General features: G+C 34.7%; 3 protein-coding genes across 3 annotated transcripts; 1 reads left to right on the top strand and 2 right to left on the bottom strand.

Annotated features, from left to right (window-relative positions):
- The first annotated feature begins 356 nt into the window (after nt 1–356).
- On the top strand, nt 357–15,903 carry LOC147065964 (endoplasmic reticulum-Golgi intermediate compartment protein 3). Its single transcript, XM_085956186.1, has 8 exons — nt 357–521; nt 614–772; nt 2,979–3,124; nt 4,292–4,350; nt 4,433–4,598; nt 5,296–5,485; nt 14,305–14,506; nt 15,439–15,903. The coding sequence occupies exons 1-8, from the start codon at nt 431–433 to the stop codon at nt 15,572–15,574; spliced, it is 1,149 nt and encodes a 382-aa protein (XP_085812312.1). The 5' UTR covers nt 357–430; the 3' UTR covers nt 15,575–15,903.
- On the bottom strand, nt 8,080–11,818 carry LOC147065965 (reactive oxygen species modulator 1). Its single transcript, XM_085956188.1, has 2 exons — nt 11,556–11,818; nt 8,080–8,453 (listed from the first exon to the last, which is right to left on the bottom strand). The coding sequence occupies exons 1-2, from the start codon at nt 11,684–11,686 to the stop codon at nt 8,345–8,347; spliced, it is 240 nt and encodes a 79-aa protein (XP_085812314.1). The 5' UTR covers nt 11,687–11,818; the 3' UTR covers nt 8,080–8,344.
- Nucleotides 15,591–19,350, bottom strand: mTerf3 (mitochondrial transcription termination factor 3). Its single transcript, XM_085956187.1, has 3 exons — nt 18,608–19,350; nt 17,475–17,689; nt 15,591–15,868 (listed from the first exon to the last, which is right to left on the bottom strand). The coding sequence occupies exons 1-3, from the start codon at nt 19,207–19,209 to the stop codon at nt 15,591–15,593; spliced, it is 1,095 nt and encodes a 364-aa protein (XP_085812313.1). The 5' UTR covers nt 19,210–19,350.
- Nucleotides 19,351–21,121: the final 1,771 nt, after the last annotated feature.

The following is a 21,121-nucleotide window of genomic DNA, read 5'->3' as shown; positions in this document are numbered from 1 at the left end:
ACGAGCCGATCATGAAAAATAGGGAACATGCGGCCCGCGGTGAAATATTTTCCTAAAAAAAACGAGCCGACTATGAAAAATTGGGAACCTGCGGCCCGCGGCGCTACACATTCTACTAAATTGTCCGTTATTTTTTTTCTGAGAAACAAAAAACCTATACATTTTCAACAGATGACAACGCATACTATATTTTATCCCCAAATACTATAATTTTGGAGGCTCTGTACTATAATTCCACTTTCAAAATATGGCAACACTGGGTCTGCCCATAGACAATATTAAGTATATGTCTATTGTATATTGCTATTGCATAAAGCACGGTCGCCAACGTTAAAATATTTGGCCGGCAAGCCGTTGACGTCTACGTCAAAATATTTAACGTCAACAGATTATTCAAAGTACTTCATTGTAAAATTGAATTTCTATAAAAATGAGCAAGTTAATGGACACACTAAAGCATTTCGATGCCTATCCTAAAACGGCTGATGATTACCGAATAAAGACGTTTTCGGGAGCTGCCAGTGAGTGCGAATTTACTAGATCTATCGTATTTTCCAGATATTTTGTAATCAATCTAATGAATCATTATCGCTTAATCTCTGTTGTGTTTCAGTTACGGTAGCAAGTGCAATCATAATTGTACTGTTATTTATTTCGGAACTATATACATTTATGTCACCAAATGTACTGGAAGAACTATTTGTTGATACATCTCGAGGTCCGAAATTAAAGATTAATTTAGACATTGTAGTTCCCTCCATATCTTGTGACTGTGAGTATACTTTTTAATTAGCAATTGGCTTAGCTGTGACTTCATCAGGACTGGTTTCGTCCGCTTATATAGAACATTCTCAACTACAGGAGGACCTCGACTTTCGCACATAATTGGTTCCTGAAAAGGTGTGCGAATGTTGAATGTTCGAAAGTAGAGGGAAGTTAAAAAAATTAAATTGTGTGTATTTTGAAATATTTATTTATCAAGTAAATATAAGATGTTTAAAAGACATGTTTAAGTGGGGTTTGCGGGTGTTTCCCTTAAAAAGTTATCAAGAGTTGACTCTTTGCCACTCTTCTTTTTCTTATTTTAAATAAAATATTTTAAATGGTAAATCATTAACTTTACAATATTGCTTAACTGCTGGCACGAAATGTAAAGTGAACCAATCTTTTAATATTAACGCAGTAAACCCAGGCTTTTTATTTGATTACTGTAAGCAATTCTTTATCCTTCCCTTTCAATGCTCTGGGATTTTCTGGTTGATAAATTAACAGTGGCATCAATTTTAAATCACCAGCCAAGTTTCCACCAAGAAGCACTGTCAATCGGTTTTTAGAAGGTTTATGCCCCGGGGCAACTGATTCTTCCTTAGATAAGAATGTACGACTAGGCATTTTTTTCCAAAATAAACCTGTGTCATCTACATTAAATATTTGGCTAGAGGAATATTCTCCATTTTCAATAATTTTGGATAGTGAGGAAATAAATTATTTTGCAGCATCTTTATCCGCATCAGCCGATTTTCCAGTGAATTTAATATAAACCAACTGTTACTTGCTTGAAAAATCGTGTTAGAATCTTCTTTTTCCAGCCTTCCAATCTTTGCACAAACTAAGAGCCTTCGCTTGAATAAATGAAATATTCAGAGGGACATCTTTTTGATGTTGGTCGTCGATCCATGATGACAAATATTTTTCCATTTCATCCATAACTATGCCGTGTCCTTTAGAAACAACCTTTAAAGATAATATATTTCCACAATTTTGAACGTATTCCTTAATTTTATTTTTATTTTTCAAAATTGAACATATCGTAGTAGACCTGTTTGTATCATACGAACGTCCGATTGAAGCAAAAGATTCACCGCAATCAGAACGTCATGTGAAGTTTATAAGTCCTTGATTTCTTTTTGTTTGTATCAACACTGCAGTTTTTCCGTTTCTCACTCATGTTTATAAATTTTTAGGGTGAAATATTTCAAATGAAGAAAATTAGCAAAACGCACAACATGACACACCCGCACGCGCTTCTGCGCAAGCCACCTATTCTAGCTAACTCACAAGCAAAGTGACGGGTGCGAGCAGGATGCAAGTGACGCAAGAAATGCACTTGCTTGTGAGCGAGCGAGAAGGGGATATCTTAACCCCACGGCCAGCGCGACGTTTTAAAAAAACGATTTTTTTTGAAATGTGCGAAATAGCGAATTGTGCGAAAGTCGAACGTTCGTAAGTCGAGGTCCGCCTGTACTGGATTATACTTGTGTAAATGTTGATTTCAATTTTCCTATTGAAATGGATGAAATTGGCCATGATTGTTTCTAAATAATTGTTTCATTCTAACTAACACAAGGTATCATCATGAATTGACATCAACACCATTGAAGTGAATATATATTTTTTTTGTTAATGAATAATTTTATTGACTTGAGTCAATTTACAAACAATCCTAATTATATTATTCATACCTATACTGCAGTGCTTCTTAACTTTTTCGAGCCACGACCCAGAATAGGTAGGTAATAATTTGGGTTTCGCGACCCAAGAAAAAAAATGGTTCTTGTCTGTTCAGTAGAAGCCAGCAGCAAACAAATTTTGAAAATAGCCGATATACTGGATTATTTGTTAGGTTAGGTTATTTTTCTTGAATACATTAATTTTGCCGAAATCAACTATAAAAATTGCAGCTGTTCCCGCCTGACTTCCAGTAAACAGATATGTACCAAAAAAATCCTTGATATTATTAAATTTTCATCCTAAATTGAAAACTTCATTAGCAATTCAAGTTGAGACTTGTTTTCTATCTCTTCCTTCCAAAAGATTAAAATATTTTGAAAATGTATCGCATTCTATTATTTCATATCAAAATTTTTGTTATCGTTGAAAATTTTCGACGACTAACTCAAAATGCCAAGCGACCCATAAGTTAAGAAACCCTGCTGTTTTAATTATTTCACCGTGCTTATAATTTATTCTGTTTGCAGATTTAGTTTTAGATGCAATGGACAGTTCTGGGGAGCAACATTTACATATTGATCACAATATTTATAAACGTAGACTGAGTCTTGATGGACAACCAATAGAAGAACCAAAAAAGGAAGAAATTGTCACAGTTACTGCAAAACCAAAGGTGCGAAGATACATTCCATAATTATCCCCTTTTTACATATTATCTTTCCCATTCGATTTACATACCCATGGATCAACCGATGAACAACAGGTTGTACAGAGAGAACTATTTATAAAATAAGCAATATTTAATTTCCATAACCAGAAAGATAGATATAATAAACATCCCTAGATGTCTGGTAAAGAAATTATTAATTGATCAAACAGGAAACTGGACATATCTTAATGAAACATGTTTATCAGAACCAATATCTCACTGACTAATTTTTTATTTTTATAACCAAATTTCAATATTCTTCCGTTCTTATTACCATGTTAAATATGACCATTTGAATTCAGTTTAGTTTATTTGAAGACTTTTCCTTAGTTTAACTATATTCATTATTTTTTTATATATTTCAATATCTTAATAACAAATCCGTTTCCGAAAATACCCTCTGTCATGGCATTTCAATCGAGACCAAACATTGCTGTTTTATATATCTTTAAATTTTCATTGGATCATCCTGAAACAGCTGTTTATGTCGATAACTCTATAATAATTATTATACTTAGCTGACACTAGAGTCTTTGTTTTTAAACTTTTCAAATTATAACATTGAACAAGCTGAATACATCCTCTGGGACTGCCCGCTGATGGGATCCGACTACGACTACGCCGACTTGATATCAACCAAGACCAACTTTGGGCATTTGAAAAATTTGCTGTGTCATATGGAGGACGGAATAATTCCGATCCCTACTTAGATTCATCACTTTCAAGTCCTGACTCCTCTCAGCAGAGTTTCAGTACACGGGTACAGAGGACACTTCATGTCATTAAAGGTATATGATGGCAGAGCAAGTCAAGATTCTTTTTATTTTCTAAAATTCTTTAAGCACTAAGGTGCATGGTTACTACATCAGTCCTGCGCAGCATTGTTTAAGGACAAGGAAGTGTGGCACTAAAATCTTTTCATTCTGACACGTTCATAGCGTCATGGAAGACGGCCGTGTATAAACCATGGCTGCATATACATGGCGGGTGGAGTGGGGTAACACAAATCATGTCCAAAATACATGTGATTTGTTAACAAGCAGTGTTTTTCTGTCAAATAGCTTGTTTGTGTAGTCAATATCAATCATTCATATTGATTTGTGAATTCAAGTGATAAATTTATTTTTCCAGGCAGCCGAAAATGAAACCACTGAAGTAAAATGCGGTAGTTGTTATGGAGCTGCTGACCGGTAACTTGACTTTCATGAATCTATCTTTCTGACACATTTTTTTAAAATGTAACTTTAATAAGATTGTGTAAAACTATTATAGGTGTTGCAATACATGTGAAGACGTGAAGGAAGCATACCGAATAAAAAGATGGAGTCTACCCGGACTAGAAAACTTTATTCAATGCAAAGATGAGCATTCTGCTGAAAAATCGAAAACGGCATTTCTCGAAGGATGCCAGATATATGGCTCCATGGAAGTCAATAGGGTAATGAAATATTGTATTTAAATATGAATAAGAAATTAATAAAAATTCAGGTATCTCTCACTATTCAATGATAAAACATCAAGTGAATATTGTAAAATACGTATGAAGAATTTTATGAAACTGTTTTCAAAATTAAATATGGTGAAAAAATACAGTAAATAAATGTTAATTTTTATAAATCGTACAGAATGATAGAAGGTCCATAAAATTTATTATCAACTATGAAAATGGCATTAGAAAAAATCATTTCCATGACAGAGATAACTGTCGTTCAGCTATATTATGGAAGAAAATATATTCACACCTTGTTTTAACAATATCAAGATCTTTAAATTAATCATATCACCCTATTATTTAAAAGATAAGAACTTCAATTAAACTATATTTTGATAAACAATATACAACATTTAACCCAATGCTTACGGGCCCTTTTAATTAATTTTTTAATTAACGTGTTAATTTGCATTTGAAAATCAATTAGCAAAAACACAATTTTGTGCGGCCCATAAGCATTGGGTTAATAATGTAGCATTCACTATTTGATGTTCATACATACATGATTTTTACCGGTTGCTTAATTGGTAAAGGATATAGGCCATAATACGATGTAAATACCGCCTGGTAAAAATGTTTCTATTATACATATTATATTTCTGAGGTAATCCAAATTATATATAAGAATATTTGTTTCATAAAGGTCGGAGGAAGTTTCCATGTAGCACCGGGACAAAGTTTTTCAATCAACCATGTTCATGTCCACGATGTTCAGCCGTACTCGTCATCATCCTTCAACACCACGCACACCATCAGACATCTCTCTTTTGGATCGCGAATACTCAGCGGAAGCAACAGCCCTTTGGATGACACGACGGGATTGGCAACAGAAGGTAAAAATCACTAACTAACCTGTTATAAGTACTTGCCAGAAAAGTTAAGTAATTTACCATGTTCACTTATTAGTTGATCATAATATGCACCTCTACAACATGAAGGTTATATCAACAGACTTTTACCTGCCTGCGGGATGGTATACTTTGTTAATAATAATTAATACTTAATAATTAATAGACGTAATATATAAGAATACTACAAAAAATGAAAATTTAAATAATATTAAATTCTATAGGTTTTTTGAAAACTATTTCGGTTGTAACACCATTATCAAGACTGTCTAAGAATATTCATGCATAATTAATATAGTACTTAAATATTACCAACTACAGTGGACTAGTCGCAATCTAGTAGGAGCCACATTCCAACGCATATCGCTGGACGTCTACACTTTTTAGGCCTGGCAATATCTCGGGAGTATTCCCCTAAGACAAGTGTGCTTTGACATAAATGTAAGATAAAACAAAAAGAAATATAAAAGAGTAGGCTAAGTGCAAGAACATAGTGGGCAGCGGCGTGGGCAACTCAAACGTATAACCATGTGTAGAGTTGGGAATTCTCGAGAAATTTTTGCGATTTTCCATCCCGAATCTCGAGAATTTAAATTTTTAACAAGTCGGGAAATCCCAGATCTCGAGAATCTTTTCTCGGGATTCGGGATTTCTTTATTATCATTGAAAAAACGATTTTCTATATAAAGAAAGTGGACAGAAAACACAAAACGCTCAAAGACTGATCGGGGCATTTAACAAATATAAGCCAATGTCGACTTAATATGAACGCAATTTTTGCAACATCAGGGGATTTTGTGTCTCAACAGCGTACGAAATTGTCAGACGCAGCGATTGACAGTCTGTGTTTTTTAAAATCCTATTTTAATAGGTAATGTTTTGAATTATTTTTGTTTTCCTACTTCTATTTTGTTTGTCTTACATAAATAAAAAAAAAACATATTTTTTTGGAATTTGTCTGTTTTTACACTGATTTTAGGACTTTTACAGGTTTTTTTTAAAATTTCCCGATATCTCGAGAATTCTTTTCTGGAAATCCCGAATTTCGAAAATTCAAAATTTCATCATTTCGGGAAATCCGGAATCTCGAGATTGATATTTTCTCGGGAAATACCCAACTCTAACCATGTGAGAAATGTTCGTAGACAGTGTCTTTTTTTGGGCATATCACACACGGTTATATGTTTGAGTTGTACACCCCGCTGCCCGACCGTCACTGTGGCCAAGCGCTAAAACAAAACTGTAGTGGCAGAGTGAGACAGAGATCGCAGGATCAAAATCATATGTCATATTTAAATGGGTAGTTTATCCCAAGCTATCCAATGGGTTGAGTGAATAACTAGCAACCAATTCTCAAAAAAAAGCACTTTGAACCAAATATGGTAATTTACCTATCCACTGACTCCCAACCCAGGTTCCGCGAGACCGTGTTCGGAGTTCCACGAGAGTTTACAAAATCTTACCACCTTGTTTATATGTAATTGAGTAAAAATATGTATATAATATTGAGGTTCTACCCATTTTAACGTGGTCTATTAATAAAACGATTGAACATTTTGGAAGTTTCACTTTGTTAGATAGAATCGCATGATTGTTGTTGAGCACCTTCATAAATAAATATAAATTTTATTTATACAAAATATAATACAATATAACATACTAATTTTCCAAAATTATCAAATATAAATGAATTTAAAACTACTTGAATAATTATATTAATAAAAAAAACTATGTGGATTCGGCAACTTCATGTATTGGGCATAATGATGATATATGGAATGGACTGTTTGAGTGAATCTTAAACGTGTTTTTTTTTTAATTTTTGAGGTTATTGACAGTTGTGTAAAGTAAAAATAGTGTAAGATTTGCTACAAATAAATTCACAGTGCGGAATGACTTACACCTACAATGTACAGCTTACTTGTCGACTCATAATGTTGTGGGTTTGTCAGACCCAGGTTTCAAACCTGCGCATCTATTCTATACACAAGACTGCTATCGGCAGCTATCGAGGGTATATTTCATATTATGTTTGTATTGAAGTATTATATTTGTTAAAATAAATTGGCCGTCTAAACAGTCAAAACTGTCTATCTCGCTCTAAAATTTAGCACAGCCAAGAGAGGTGATGTTAAAACATAGCACCTAATGTAACAATTACAACTTACTTATTGTAATTTTTACAATACAAAAATATGAAAAACTACCCCTGATAGCAGTCTTTTGTATAGAATAGATGCTCAAGTTCTAAACCTGGGTCTGACAAATAAACATATTGTTTTACAATGTGTTTGGAGTCCGAGTATGGACCTAATAGGTCAAGGAAGTGGCTAACATCCCTATGATCTTCTTAGGATTGAACATAGTAGAAAAAAAAACAATTTTAATCCACAAGTCTTCTTTTTCAGCTCCACTTTCATGCATTTAAGGTCTTTCTAGTAGAGAAGGTTTTCTGTAATGTTTTTGAACTGTTTAAATTTAATCATTAAGTTCCACTAGTACTTGTCATTTGTATATCGCCCGATCGATAAATCATTTGGAAGGAATTAACAGGTAGAACAGAAGTGAAATACGTCAAATTGTCTCATCATTATAATATTTTCATTTATTCACTCTGCTGACTGAACAGTATATCATTTTGTAATGGAAGAATAAAAATTACATTGTTCGATGAATCTTTAAAATTTATATTCTATTCGATAATTAATAATAAATTAACGTAAATGCAATGACTTCAATTGGAATATCAAATATCATAACATGAGAACATCTTACAAAAGAAAATTAAACGGTATATACACTGAAATAAAAATTCTAACATAATTAATTGGCTGCCATAACATATCAGCACCGCACGCCTGTACCGATCGCCATAAACGTTCCAAATGTGCCACCACCCTGAATCATCGTTTTGCCAACCGTATGGACTAGTTCCCGCCCTCTGGCTCCATATCTGAAAAGAAACAACTCTATTAAACCACTTAAAAATTTACCATGTTCACTCCTAAGCGAAACATGTGCCTCCACAGTGGTGGTTAAATGAATAGTCCTTTACGAAATGGTTGTTAGCCATTCATCCACTGAAAAAATTAACATTTCTATTTGCCCATCCACATAATCCCATGACCCGACATAATCTCTACTAACTCAAGTTACTGTAAGTGATATAATGAATAAATCAGAATATAGCATATTTTCTCAACAAAATAATAATTAAAGTCTCGCCGCATATTGTTTGCTTGCCATTCAGCTGAATTTTGTCAATGTGATTTTTTTGTATTTCGTGCTAACACCGCGACTGGCGCGTTTGCAGTACTTGGCCATTATATATAATTAACGTGTTATTTAAATGTGGTAATTAAAAGGTCAGCAGTGATTGCGTTTTAAATAAAAAGAGGTGCAGGGAATCGGCTTTTTCATATAACTGAATGAAGCAGGCCAATAATAGCCGACAATTTACGAGAAATAGCGATGCGATAAAAAAACGCAAGGCATCACGGAGGACTTACTTTGGTCATTATAACGTACCCAAATAATTAATAATTTTATCGTTAATTTTGCTGCAAATTGATTACCAGCCTGCCTCACCATACTTTTTTATATAACCTGCCTTCTTCACCATACTTTCATATAACCTGCCACCCCTAGGTATTTCATGTACGTTTATAGCAATGACGAAGGGTGGAGGTAGGCTGTGGAGATTCGACATAAATTGTGAACTCAGTCAGTCATACTAGTCAGGGTTAAATCGATTTTTAAAAACTAACCAACACAATCTGCAATCTGTATTCTTAGTTTAGTGAAAACAAATAAAAATAACTGACAAACTTTAGAGTACTATTAATGTCAGATTTCCATAGCCAATCTCCACTCTTTGCCATTGGTTTATTCCAGTAGCAAAGGGTGAAGGTAGGCTGTTAATAACCACCATAAATAGTGCACATTAAACTTGGTCAGTTATAAGTATTTGTTTCTATTGAACTAAGACTGTGGTGGTAACATGTTAATTAGTTTTTAAAAATCAATTAATCCCCCCCTAAACCAAACGTAAACCTAAACAATAAGTATAATATTACACAATATGTTGGTTAGTTTTTTATTATTTACATAATTTATACATTTTGTTTGTTAAGTTTTTTCTTGTTTGGTCTTGTTTTTTTTTACGCAATCTCAGGAATGAAAAAAATGAACAGGTTAACCTGATCCGTGCCGGGAGGTTTTGTATGGCGGCAAGTGAGGATGCGTATTTTTTAGCAAAAATAAGCCTTGTTATTTTTTTTTTTAAATATATTGCAAGTTTCAATCATAATATGCTAAATGTCTCATTATTGGACCAGTATTCTTCCGAATTTTAAATTATTCAAAACAAACGCCAGAGACTGGCATTCTGTTTTCTAAGACAGGCGAATAAGTTCGCGTTTTTTGTATGGCCGGCACTCTACGCCCAGCCATATCCGCAAACATGTTCGCTTTGTCATAGCCGGTTAAGACGAAAGGAATATTTTCAAAAAAGGAGAAAGGACTTATTGACATATTATGCACCAAACCAATTTGTATATTTTTTTTAAATAAAAAACAAATTTAATTTTTCAATACCCCCTCTAGTTTGTCTTTTACTTCTATTTACATTTATTTTTGTCAGTCCCTTCAAAAATGTAAAATCAGGGTGTCACTAGACAACATGGTTTAGTAATGTCCGATATACCACCAAATTAAAATATAATTATAGTTACTACAATAATTCAAAATGCACATAGTCATAAATCACATTAGGGTGCTTTTTACTGGTTCTCCGTCATCGTAATCTGTCAGTCGCCATTTTGAATTTTAGCTATCTTTTTGTCATCGAATTATAGTACGCGGTCCAAGCCATTATAGTATTTCGGCAAAAATTATAGGACGTGTAGAAAATGAAAGTTTTTTGTTTGTCACATAAACATAACGGAGAATTCGATGAAATTCCGATGCCCTGCTTAATTATAATACCTCTTACGACCGAAAAATGCTAACACCGGCCGCCGTCATTAACTGTCACGTTAGTTTTTTAGAGTAGGTATACAACGCAAAACCACGTCCATTGACTAATATCGCACACTGAGATCTTATATTATTTATATTATACAACGTCCCTCGCTTAACGTTATTACGATTTACTGTGATTGAAGTACGAACATTTTACGGAACTTTAAACATCGCAATATTACCTAGATAACTTTTAAAAGCAATGAAATAAGCAATGAGGAATATTCGCACAATTAAATAGACTATTTTCATAAAGTGCCGACAGCATTTTTTTTAATTGTGGTATTTTTGACGTACTATACTTTTGTAATAGTACGCGGACGAAAATGTAACTTTTCGAATAGTACGCGAATCAAAATGTACTATAATTTTAGTTCGGTTGGCAACACTGCGCTCACTGACAGATGACAGCGGCCGGTGGCGGAGAACCAGTAAAAAGACCCCACATTAGTTATTGCAAAAACTGGACGATGATGATGACGATGCCTCCCCCCCCACTACCTGTTATTTAACTGTCTTACAATAAAACTTGAGTAATCGTTGCGTTTGACCCCCTGCATGCCTGTCCACCTTTCCACCGCCGTAGCGACTGTAGGAGCAATACGATGGAGTGTATGTTGCGCGGTGAGAGGGGAAAGTTACTGTCATGCTTGGTCATCATGGGCGGACAGCCTTATAAAGCAGGTTTTGTCTTGTAAAATTTCAATTTGTCAGAACTAAGATTTTAACAACTCAATAAGACAATGTTTATTTTGACTAGGTATCTTAATAACATTGCACAATATGAAGTCAATTTTCAAATCGTATCCATAAACCAAACAAAATCAAATTTACTCACAGTTTTTCAAAATTCTCATTCGGTAACAATCCTTTGATACTGTCGAATGTTGCCCATATCGTTACCAAACTTATTCGAAGAGTATATTATAAAACATAACCTCACCAACCCCTTTATTGATAGTATTCTTTTAACTGAATTATAAGTATTAGTGATTTGAACACGTGCTGCAGTCTTCAGATCTGTTTTACTTACCTTAGAGCCGAAAATCCACCGAAAAGTGCACCACTTGCCATTCCGACGCAAAACCCGATCATGAATCCCATTTTCATTTTGTCAAAACAACTGGGGCCTTGGGTTTGGTACATACCTCCCGGGACTGGCATTTTATCTTTCTGATTTATAAATCAAAGTAGCAATGGTACCGAGGTCCGAATATTAACTTGCAGCCTTTGTTATTTTATTTTATAAATCCGTAAATCGGCACGTACTTCGTTACGTCAAATTTTTGTAAAAGTGTTGCCATTGCGTAAAAACCATACGAAAAAATATTTTATTTGGATATGTGTACCAACTATTGGCCTGCCTCTAATTTCCGTATACTTTGAGTAGGTACCTAGGTAATTATAAAATATATTTTTATAAATGTCTAGGTACGTCTATAAAACTCTAGGTACTATCGAACTTAGTATGATAGTTTCGAAATGATATAAATAACTTTTACTTGCTGAATCATTTTTTTGTGATGAAAATTAATTAAGGTTTTTTTAGTGATGGATCATTAGGTCCTATTTTAGTTTCAGAATACCAGTAGCGAATCAAGTCAAGTGGAGGCCCTGAGCGGTAAAAATTTCGGAGTCCCCAAATTCAAGTTAGAAAGAAATATTTTATACATAGAAACTCATTAATTTACAAACATAAAATATAACAAAGGTAATAGAAATTAAATTTAAAAAAATATATATTTTTTAAATAATTTTTCGTCTTGCTTTATTTCTTGCAAATTCGTAAATTATTTTGGCAGTGTCAATTCGGTTTAAAATTTCTTGTTCTATATACAAAATGGCCATACTATTATTTAATCTTTCTTCTCCCATAGTACTTCTCAAATAATTTTGTACACGCTTTAAAATAGAAAATGATCTTTCACCTGACGCATTAGATAAGGGGATTGTTAAAAAAAAAATCAATAATACTTCTGCATTCGGTTAAAACAGAAAATATAGCAATTTAACCCTTTCTTTGCGGAAGAGATTGTATGTACATACTATCTCAATCCTTGCAAGAACCACCAATGCAGAACAACACAATAAAAATAAATAATACGATTGCCGTGATAATGTAAACAAACAGCTCCCGAAGCCAATATCCGATACACTACCATATTTTTTTAACGTATGACTAGAGCCCTACCGCCGTTAGAAGACCTACGAGATGAATCAGGGCGAGAGGAAAGAAAAATGTGTTTACAGAGTGAAATGTGTCACTGGACATAAGTGGACCCACCACTACCCCAACCTTTCGCAAGTATTTCCTCTCACCCCGCTTCATCTCTAATGCCGGTCGACCTATACTTCCTTTCGATTATTGGTGAAACAACATTCACACAACGTCAGGAAAAATGATTAAATTCGGTGCATTTTTTTTATTGTTCGGAAACTAAGACTTATGTAGCGAGACCATAATAAAGTAAAAGATGAACTGCACCCAATCACAGAAATTATCAAAATCCGTCTGTAAGACAATTCTTTAAAGATATTCCAAGATCTCGAGGCCCTACGCGGCCGCTTAGTCCGCTTACCGCTAAACCCGCCCCCGCAGAAGTCACTCTCTAAAAATATATTTTGCACTTCAAATTCGACTATTTTACCAAAATGTGTTGGGGTCACCATTTTAAAAACTAAATCTCGTTGACACCAATTAAATTAATGATATTATTTCCCAACTGATGGTATTAATTATTGATTATGTGTCGTCAGCACTAGATAGAAGCAGTCAGGTTGACTGTTCTTACAATGATTTTCGAAAGCATTTGACAGAATCGATCGCGATATTCTGATGGAAAAAATCCAACGAATTGGATTGTCTGATTGATTTCTCAGGTTATTCTGGAATTATTTTAGGAATCGTCAACAATACTTATTGTACGGCCTCTATTAGTTACAAACATTTGAAACATTTTCTGGTGTGCCTCAGGGCTCAAACTTTAGGATAGGGAGGAGGAATAGGATTGTTTTTCCATTACTCCGTGCATTGTAGAGTACTCTCGCAAATATCATCTGTAAGGGATCTTGGCATTACGTTTGACAGTAAACTGATGTTTAGTGGTGTTATGGATACCATTTGTAAAAATGCGCTAAAAATGTTGGGTTTTGTCTTGCGTACTTCCCGGGTCTTTTCGGGGGATGTAGGGCCTTATGGTGGAGAGGGTCCAGAAGAAATTTTTGAGACTCCTTTACTTTCAGCGGTATGGATATTATCTGTGGCTCTATCCGACTGACTTTCTCTTAGGTATGCTAACATGTAGCTTAAACTTTAGAAGGGATCTTTATGTAGCTAAATATTTTTTCCCAACTTAAATGGTAACTCTGCCTTTCTTGGTGGTATTGACTTGTGTCTTTGATAATCATCTTAGAAATCGGAGGCATCCGTTGTTTGTTCACCCAAGTTGCAGAACTAACCTGCCATTAGTAATGCCAATTGGAATGGCAATACTTATGTTTAATCAAACCGCTTCAGATATTGATATATGCCACGTATGTGAGGATTAATTTAAGTGGACGTTGTTTTATAGGTTTTTAAGATAGGGTCTATATTCACTCTGTGCCTCATAAACTTTCATTTTTCTCATTTTATTATTGTATTATTTACTCAAATCGCTCTATATTTCTATTTGAAAATTGTCAACACTTACTTTATGTCATGTCGTGAACTCTTTGAATTTATAATTTGTCATGTTCAATTATTATGTAAAATAAATTTGAAGTTGTGTTTACGTTTTCAGGTGCAATGATGTTTCAATATTATATCAAAATAGTTCCCACCATGTATGTTAATCTGAATGGTTCAGTACTATATACAAATCAATTCTCTGTAACCCGCCATCATAAATCGGTAACAGCTTTCAGTGGCGAATCTGGAATGCCCGGGGCTTTCTTCAGTTATGAATTATCACCGTTGATGGTTAAATATACCGAGCGCGAAAGGTAATTATTTATTTTATCAAATTATTTATTGCATTTTCTTTACAGAGGTCAGCTAAGAATGTTACTTGTTACTTACAGTAGAATACTGATTAGATTAACTGGATAATACTCTAATAAAGTATCAACAGAAGTCAACTCTGTGTTGTGATAATGTGATTAACAATTTCCACTTCATCACTTGCATTCTCATCCTCTTCTGGTTGACTGGGTAGGAAACAATATCTGCATCACTCCTCACATTTTCCTATAGATATTTTCAAAGTCATATACATTAATTGCCATCAGTTCAACCACTTCACTTTGATTGCACGATCGAACAAATGTTATTTGCTTTACTTTTGACCGAGTTGGGTTACTCTGTTGACATCACACCACACATAGATTCTTGGACTGTGATATTTTTTTAGAAAAATATTGAAACCTTGTTTATTCAATGCATGAATAATCGCCAAACTGGATAATCGAGAGTTAACTATATATTGCTTTAGAGTTTAAACTTTCAATGGGTATTTGATAGTGTATTTTGTTTTTGGACTGGGACCATCAATTTCTCTTTCTTTATTAGAAATTTGCAAGAGACCTCTCAAGACTGGCGTCCACAGTTGATTAAAGCAGGAATACATGACAGCTTAAAAATTTAAAAAGAAACGCTTGGTTAATTTGTGATCATGTCTTCAATAGACATTTGTTAATCTTTAAATTACAATTACGGGCTATCTGCATGGATGTATTTTTCATATCAATTAAGGATGTTTTGCAAAATGTATGAAACTGATCCTGATTATTATAAAATGATGCGGAATATTACAGATATTGTCACCAAAAATTTACAATCTTAACATCATTACATAATAAGTCAACACTTTTGTTAATTTCGCTAAAAATGTTATTTTGCATATCTTTAATTATTCATGTTAATTTCTATGTTACAGATCATTTGGCCACTTTGCGACAAGTGTATGCGCAATAATTGGAGGAGTGTTCACAGCGGCAGGAATTTTAGATACATTACTTTATCATTCAGTTAGGGCTATTGAAGGAAAACTACAAATAGGGAAAGTAAATTAAATATTTATTATGTGTTTTACATAGATTTTAAAAATAAGTTGAAATCGCCAACTGGACACTTTGCAACATTGAAACAAAAATCAGAATCGCTGCCTTCGACCAACTTCTCGATTGAAACATAATTTGGCTTGGTCCTATTGTATTGTGCTCTACCAAGTTTTTCTAGAAATGTGTGTCTCTGTTTTATTTTGAATTCTCTGCATAATAAAATATGAGGCATTTCACAAAACATTTCATGTGATATTTTCATAGTTTCGTGAGCATATCTGAATCGTCGTAATATTGATAGCTGGTCTGAAAAAATAAACAATAAGATTGACGATACAACACAGCATTGTTTTTTTCTTTATTTATCCGTTCACTATCCTTAAATTAGAGCAATATGCCGATAAACCCTTACCTACTGAACGATGGTTCAGCTCCATAGTGCTGCAACTGGGAATTAGTAGTTTTGAGTAATGGCTGATCAAAGTTTTGACTCACCTAAACTGACTATTAGAAAAATGACAAAAATAACAGCCCTACAAGGACATCTGGTAATTTTTTTGTGTTATAATTTTGTGGAACTTAAGAGGAGCGATATACGAATATAATGGCTAACATAATTCAAAACTTGAAATTTTTTACTTATCCATACTATGGAACTGAGCTATCGGTATTTACTATGGGTTTTTAAAAATACTTCAAATATTCATAATTTAACATACATAATTTTTGAAAAACACTTCTGAGAAAATATATTATAACCAATAGAAAAAATCTTTTATTTTGAAAAAAGTAAGACAAGAAAGCAGGGAATTGAACCCTGCATCTCCTGGGTTTACGCCCCGTCCGTGCATTACCTTTATGCTACAAGATGACATACTAATTGCGACAAATTTTAACTATTGGCCTTTTTAATACGTACTCATCAGCGCTCTTCTAAATCAAGCTACTTTGGCAATCGGTTTTTGTTTATTAAATCAAAGTAGATACCTATTACTTTAATTACTAACCGATGTCGCGGATTTCTCCAATATTTTTATGATGTAACTCACTTGAACTTGCTAATAATTTATAATTAACTATTTCTTTTATTCAACAGATAATTCACAAGATTGAAGAATACAAAGAAAGAATGTTACATTCTTAAATCTTTTGAATTATTGGTTGAATAAAAGAAATAGTTAATTATATTCATAATTTGTTTTTATACTTGATCCTTTACTTAGTAGGTAATAAGGTTTTTACCTTATTTTATTGTATTAAATCACTATATAAACAGGAATTGATTGTATTCTTTGTTAGTGTGTATTTGCCATTGGTGAGTGCGCATAGTGCCAAAAGGTGAAACCCGAGTTGCAATAAATGACTCTATGGAATAGTACAAATCTTAAATCAATTAGAATTGAAACCCTTTATTGTAATAAATATTAACAAAATAAAATTGAACACCTCGACATTTCTTTATATCACTTTTAAATAATTGGTTTCTGTAAGTAGTTGAGTTTTTAAACATTCCAATTGTATGCTTTTTTGGAGTTTTAGAAGTTATAGATCAACACATATTTTTGCGTGAAATTGTACATAAAATACCATCTACGTATTTTTTGGAAAAGAGGGGGTGTAATATTTCAGCATATAATATGGTCGTTACGCCTTCAAAATCGGTATGTGTATTTTTCAAAACTTTACAGGACAGGCTAAAAACCATGCGAATTACAATACCTGTCGCTTACAACATTGAAATATTTTTTAAAGCAATTCCAGAATTCCTTTTATCATAATCATTATATTTTTTCGTTGGTATAGAAGGAATTATTATAATTTTTTTTTGTGCAAAATACCTATTTTATGAAATTTATACACATAGCCAATTTTGTAGGCGCAACGATGATATGTATAATCTTGATTAACATACTTATCATCCAGAGCCTTGGGGTAGACGTCAAGAGTTTGCGTATTTCGTCAGGACTGAAGCCCATTTCTTCTTTTAGAGCGAATGTGTTTACCTTTACATGTTCTAAATTGTATGTGATCAGCCTTGGCTGTTTTGCACTCAAGAAACGAATTTGATTTCCCATCAAATTGAATTCTTTTTGAAAAAAACCGAGGCGTTTATCTATGCGAAGAGAACTGAAATTAAATTAAAGATGGAATTATGGGCCTAGCAATTTCACACACTGGCAATATTCTGTAACGGACCTACACTAAAGTTCTTGCGCAGTAATTATTATCAAAATACATACATGAAAAAGCCTGAATTGAATTGGCATGGAAGTGCTTTACAATTCATACTGATCATTTTACAAATAGGGCTATATACTGAAAAAAAATGTTTAAAAGTTATGTCAAACAATCAATTTGTAATGTGCGCGTGCAACTAAGAGAAAACACTTTGCGCGGTTATAAGATTAATCTATTTTTCTTGAGAATATTTGATAGTTAAATCCTATCCGGATAATCAGGGTTCTTCTGTAGCATAACACTAGATCTGGGTTTAATTAAATTAAGATAGATACAATTGATTAGGTCAATTATGGTCGCATTCATTTCTTACCACCAACCTCAAATCCCCCAGTATTGTCACAAGACCCGGCAAAAACCAGTCAGAGGTGATGTAAGTTAAGTTAGTTACATCAAGACAGCGGACGCGCCTAGGCTTATTAAAGCTAAGCCGTCGTTAACCACAGAGTGACTTACACAAAACACATTTGTTCAACCTTCGTAGCGCTAAACCTGATACGGTTTGAGCGAACGTCACTTCTATCATCCATCCTGAACTTGTCATCATCATTTATCCCAAAACAAAAGTGAAACTGTAAGTGACATTCTGAACAGTCTGTTTACCAGTGCGTGATTACCGAACCAGCTCCAGCGTGCGCCAGCCCTCTCAACATAAAAGGTCAGAGCCTAGCATTCTGTTTAAACCCCCCCCCCCCCCCCCCCCCTAGATCAGTAATCTAGAAGTATCCTCAAAGTACACGGCACTGCAAAACGCGCAACCACAAGTAAATCTTTAGTAATACTATTTGAAAATACCCAATCACTTACGTATACATTAACCAATAAGGGTTTCTTGACACAATACTTTTTATCATAGGGATAGTAAAGCGCTTCGATTGTAAATAGTTTATTCTTGTTTCCAAATCTTCAATACTTTGTGTAAATATCAGTGGATTTTTCGTCAAGAAGAATCCAAATTTATCAGCATCCATATAATTGCTCAAAAATGTCAGGTGTGGTTTCATATCTTTTTCGAAATCCAATTTTAATATCTCCTCAACTTTTCCCTTTTTCTCTATCTTATGCAGATCGACTCCAAGCTTCACCAAGTTTTGGAGAGCCTCAGATTTATTCACAAACGGAGCGAAGTTAAATGTTGGTCCAACACCTTTGCCTAGGTAGGATAAGTCTTCGCTGGTCTCATCAAGAACACTTTTATGATCATTAATAATGGTATCATCCCAGTTGATGTCATTATCGCCTTCTAATTGTATTAATGCAATTTCTTGAGGGTCAGGCTTTTGTAACAGGCTACAATATCCGACGACGTGTTTAAGGTTATGTGATTGCAAATTTCTAGTTTTCATAATATATTTAAACATAGTAAATGACATTGTGGTCATTCTATTATGATAAATATTTTTTAACATACTTTCAAATATAATAGATTGTACCGAAATACACGGACGCAAACAAAGGAAAAGCTACGATTATCGCTATAAACTTTACTTTAAAAAACGCTTTCATGAAAAAGTAAATAAAGTCAAAGTTTGACAGCCCAACCGAGTACTGCCACCATAGATAAAATTTTTACATGATTTATATCAAGAAATTTTACATAATTCAATAAAAACCAGATAAAAACATACCTAGGTATAAATTAAAATAGTATTTGAGCAAAAAATGTAGTACGCATGATCGTCGGTTGAAAACAAATATATTATTATATATATACCTACCAGAAAATTAGTTAGGAATACCTACCGAATTTTTTTTTATTTTCCAGTCAAAACACTCAACGAGTTTGAAAAATTCTGTTGCAAATAGGTAGGTCGACCGCGCTTTTTTACTTTATTTTTCTCGGCTCGCCAATTTCACAACAAATTTATTTTAGGGAAACACCGAAATAATAATTATTCGCTATTGACTCTGAAGTCCCTTGAGATGTTGATCGTATTTTTTGCCTTGTGTTCTTCTGTGCTGGCCCTTTTTTACCTTTTTTTCTTCTCGATTATTTACCTCTCTGGTTGCTTATCTTGTTTAGCAGTCTGGCAGGACCGACGCTTCTATCCTAGCGTCCCTTGTCTTTGGTTATTCATAGTTGATTATTTTTTTCCTTTGTCAGAAGCGAAAAAATTTTGTCAAACGTTAAAGTACAGTTAAATTGTGAAATTTGTCCATTAACATGGAGCGTAATGAAGCCAGCAACGTCGCTAGCTATGGAGACCGACTCGAATGAGTCGGAATTACTGTTGGACGATCCAGTAGGTGAACTGAGGGCATCAGTAATGTCACTGGATAACAAGGTATCTCAGATTTTTTCAATCTTGACCGAACAGGGTCTGCCTGCAGTGGTGCTTACTCCGCAGAGGCCGACGGTAAACATCGACTCTCCGGTAAGTTTTTTACCGCCACCCGCAAGGCCTGAAACAGCGGAAAAACCCAACAGGATTCCGTTGCCTGTATTTAGTGTCGTAGTTCAGGAGCCTGCTTTTCCGACGCCAGACAAAGCTCGGGTAGCGGAACTTACCAGACTCTAATTTTTCGACACAGATAATTGGGCGGGGGTTCGCTACGCTGAAACCCAAAAACAATATTTGGCAGCCCCGTCTTTCGTTGAGTTGGGACTCAACGATGAGTTACGCCCCTGCGATCGTTCATCGCAAACGATACATCTAATGGAGCGTACGTTCGCCGGCCTCCAAAATGCGATGCTCGCTCAAAAGGAGTGTATTCGGGACGCGTTACAGCGAGTGGTCGACTCTATCAGCGACCACACCATCGGTACGGCTCTTTTTGAGACGGTCGTAAAGGAGTTCGGGACTTCTGCAGCACTCAACAAAGTGTCTGAGGACGTCACCCGAATCCTTTGTGGAAAACGGGCAGAGTTCGTTCAGACGAGGCGGAAGAAAATCCTCTCCGTTATAAAAGACACCTTCACGCGAGAGGCTCTTAACAAGATCCCACCTAGCGCCGAACATATCTTCAATAAAGATAAACTGGCGGTGTTCCTAGAAAGAGGTGGGGGTCGTGAGAAGGTCTTCGATCAGACCACCAAAGTGGTTGACCAGGGCAGGAAGAGTCAACCTAGCACTTCGTCAGGTGGACACAAGGACACCTTTCGGAGGCAGGGATACACGAGGAGGGTACCAGACCATGATGGGGGTGGCTTGCCGAGAGGCCCACGCCCATCCAACCGAGGTTTTCCCAGAGATAACCGAGGTGGTGCGAGGGGCACTTACCCTAGACGCAGGTGACCGGGTCTCCCTCACCACGTTCAAAGGGGGACGCCTCCAGCATTTCCAGGACATCTGGCAGGCCAAGGGTCAACACTGGCCAACA

This window comes from Rhyacophila brunnea, unplaced genomic scaffold (assembly GCF_057557595.1).
Source record: "Rhyacophila brunnea isolate RB1 unplaced genomic scaffold, BYU_Rbru_1.0 scaffold_5, whole genome shotgun sequence".
Lineage (NCBI taxonomy): Eukaryota > Metazoa > Arthropoda > Insecta > Trichoptera > Rhyacophilidae > Rhyacophila > Rhyacophila brunnea.
This window is presented reverse-complemented; position numbering and strand designations above follow the sequence as displayed.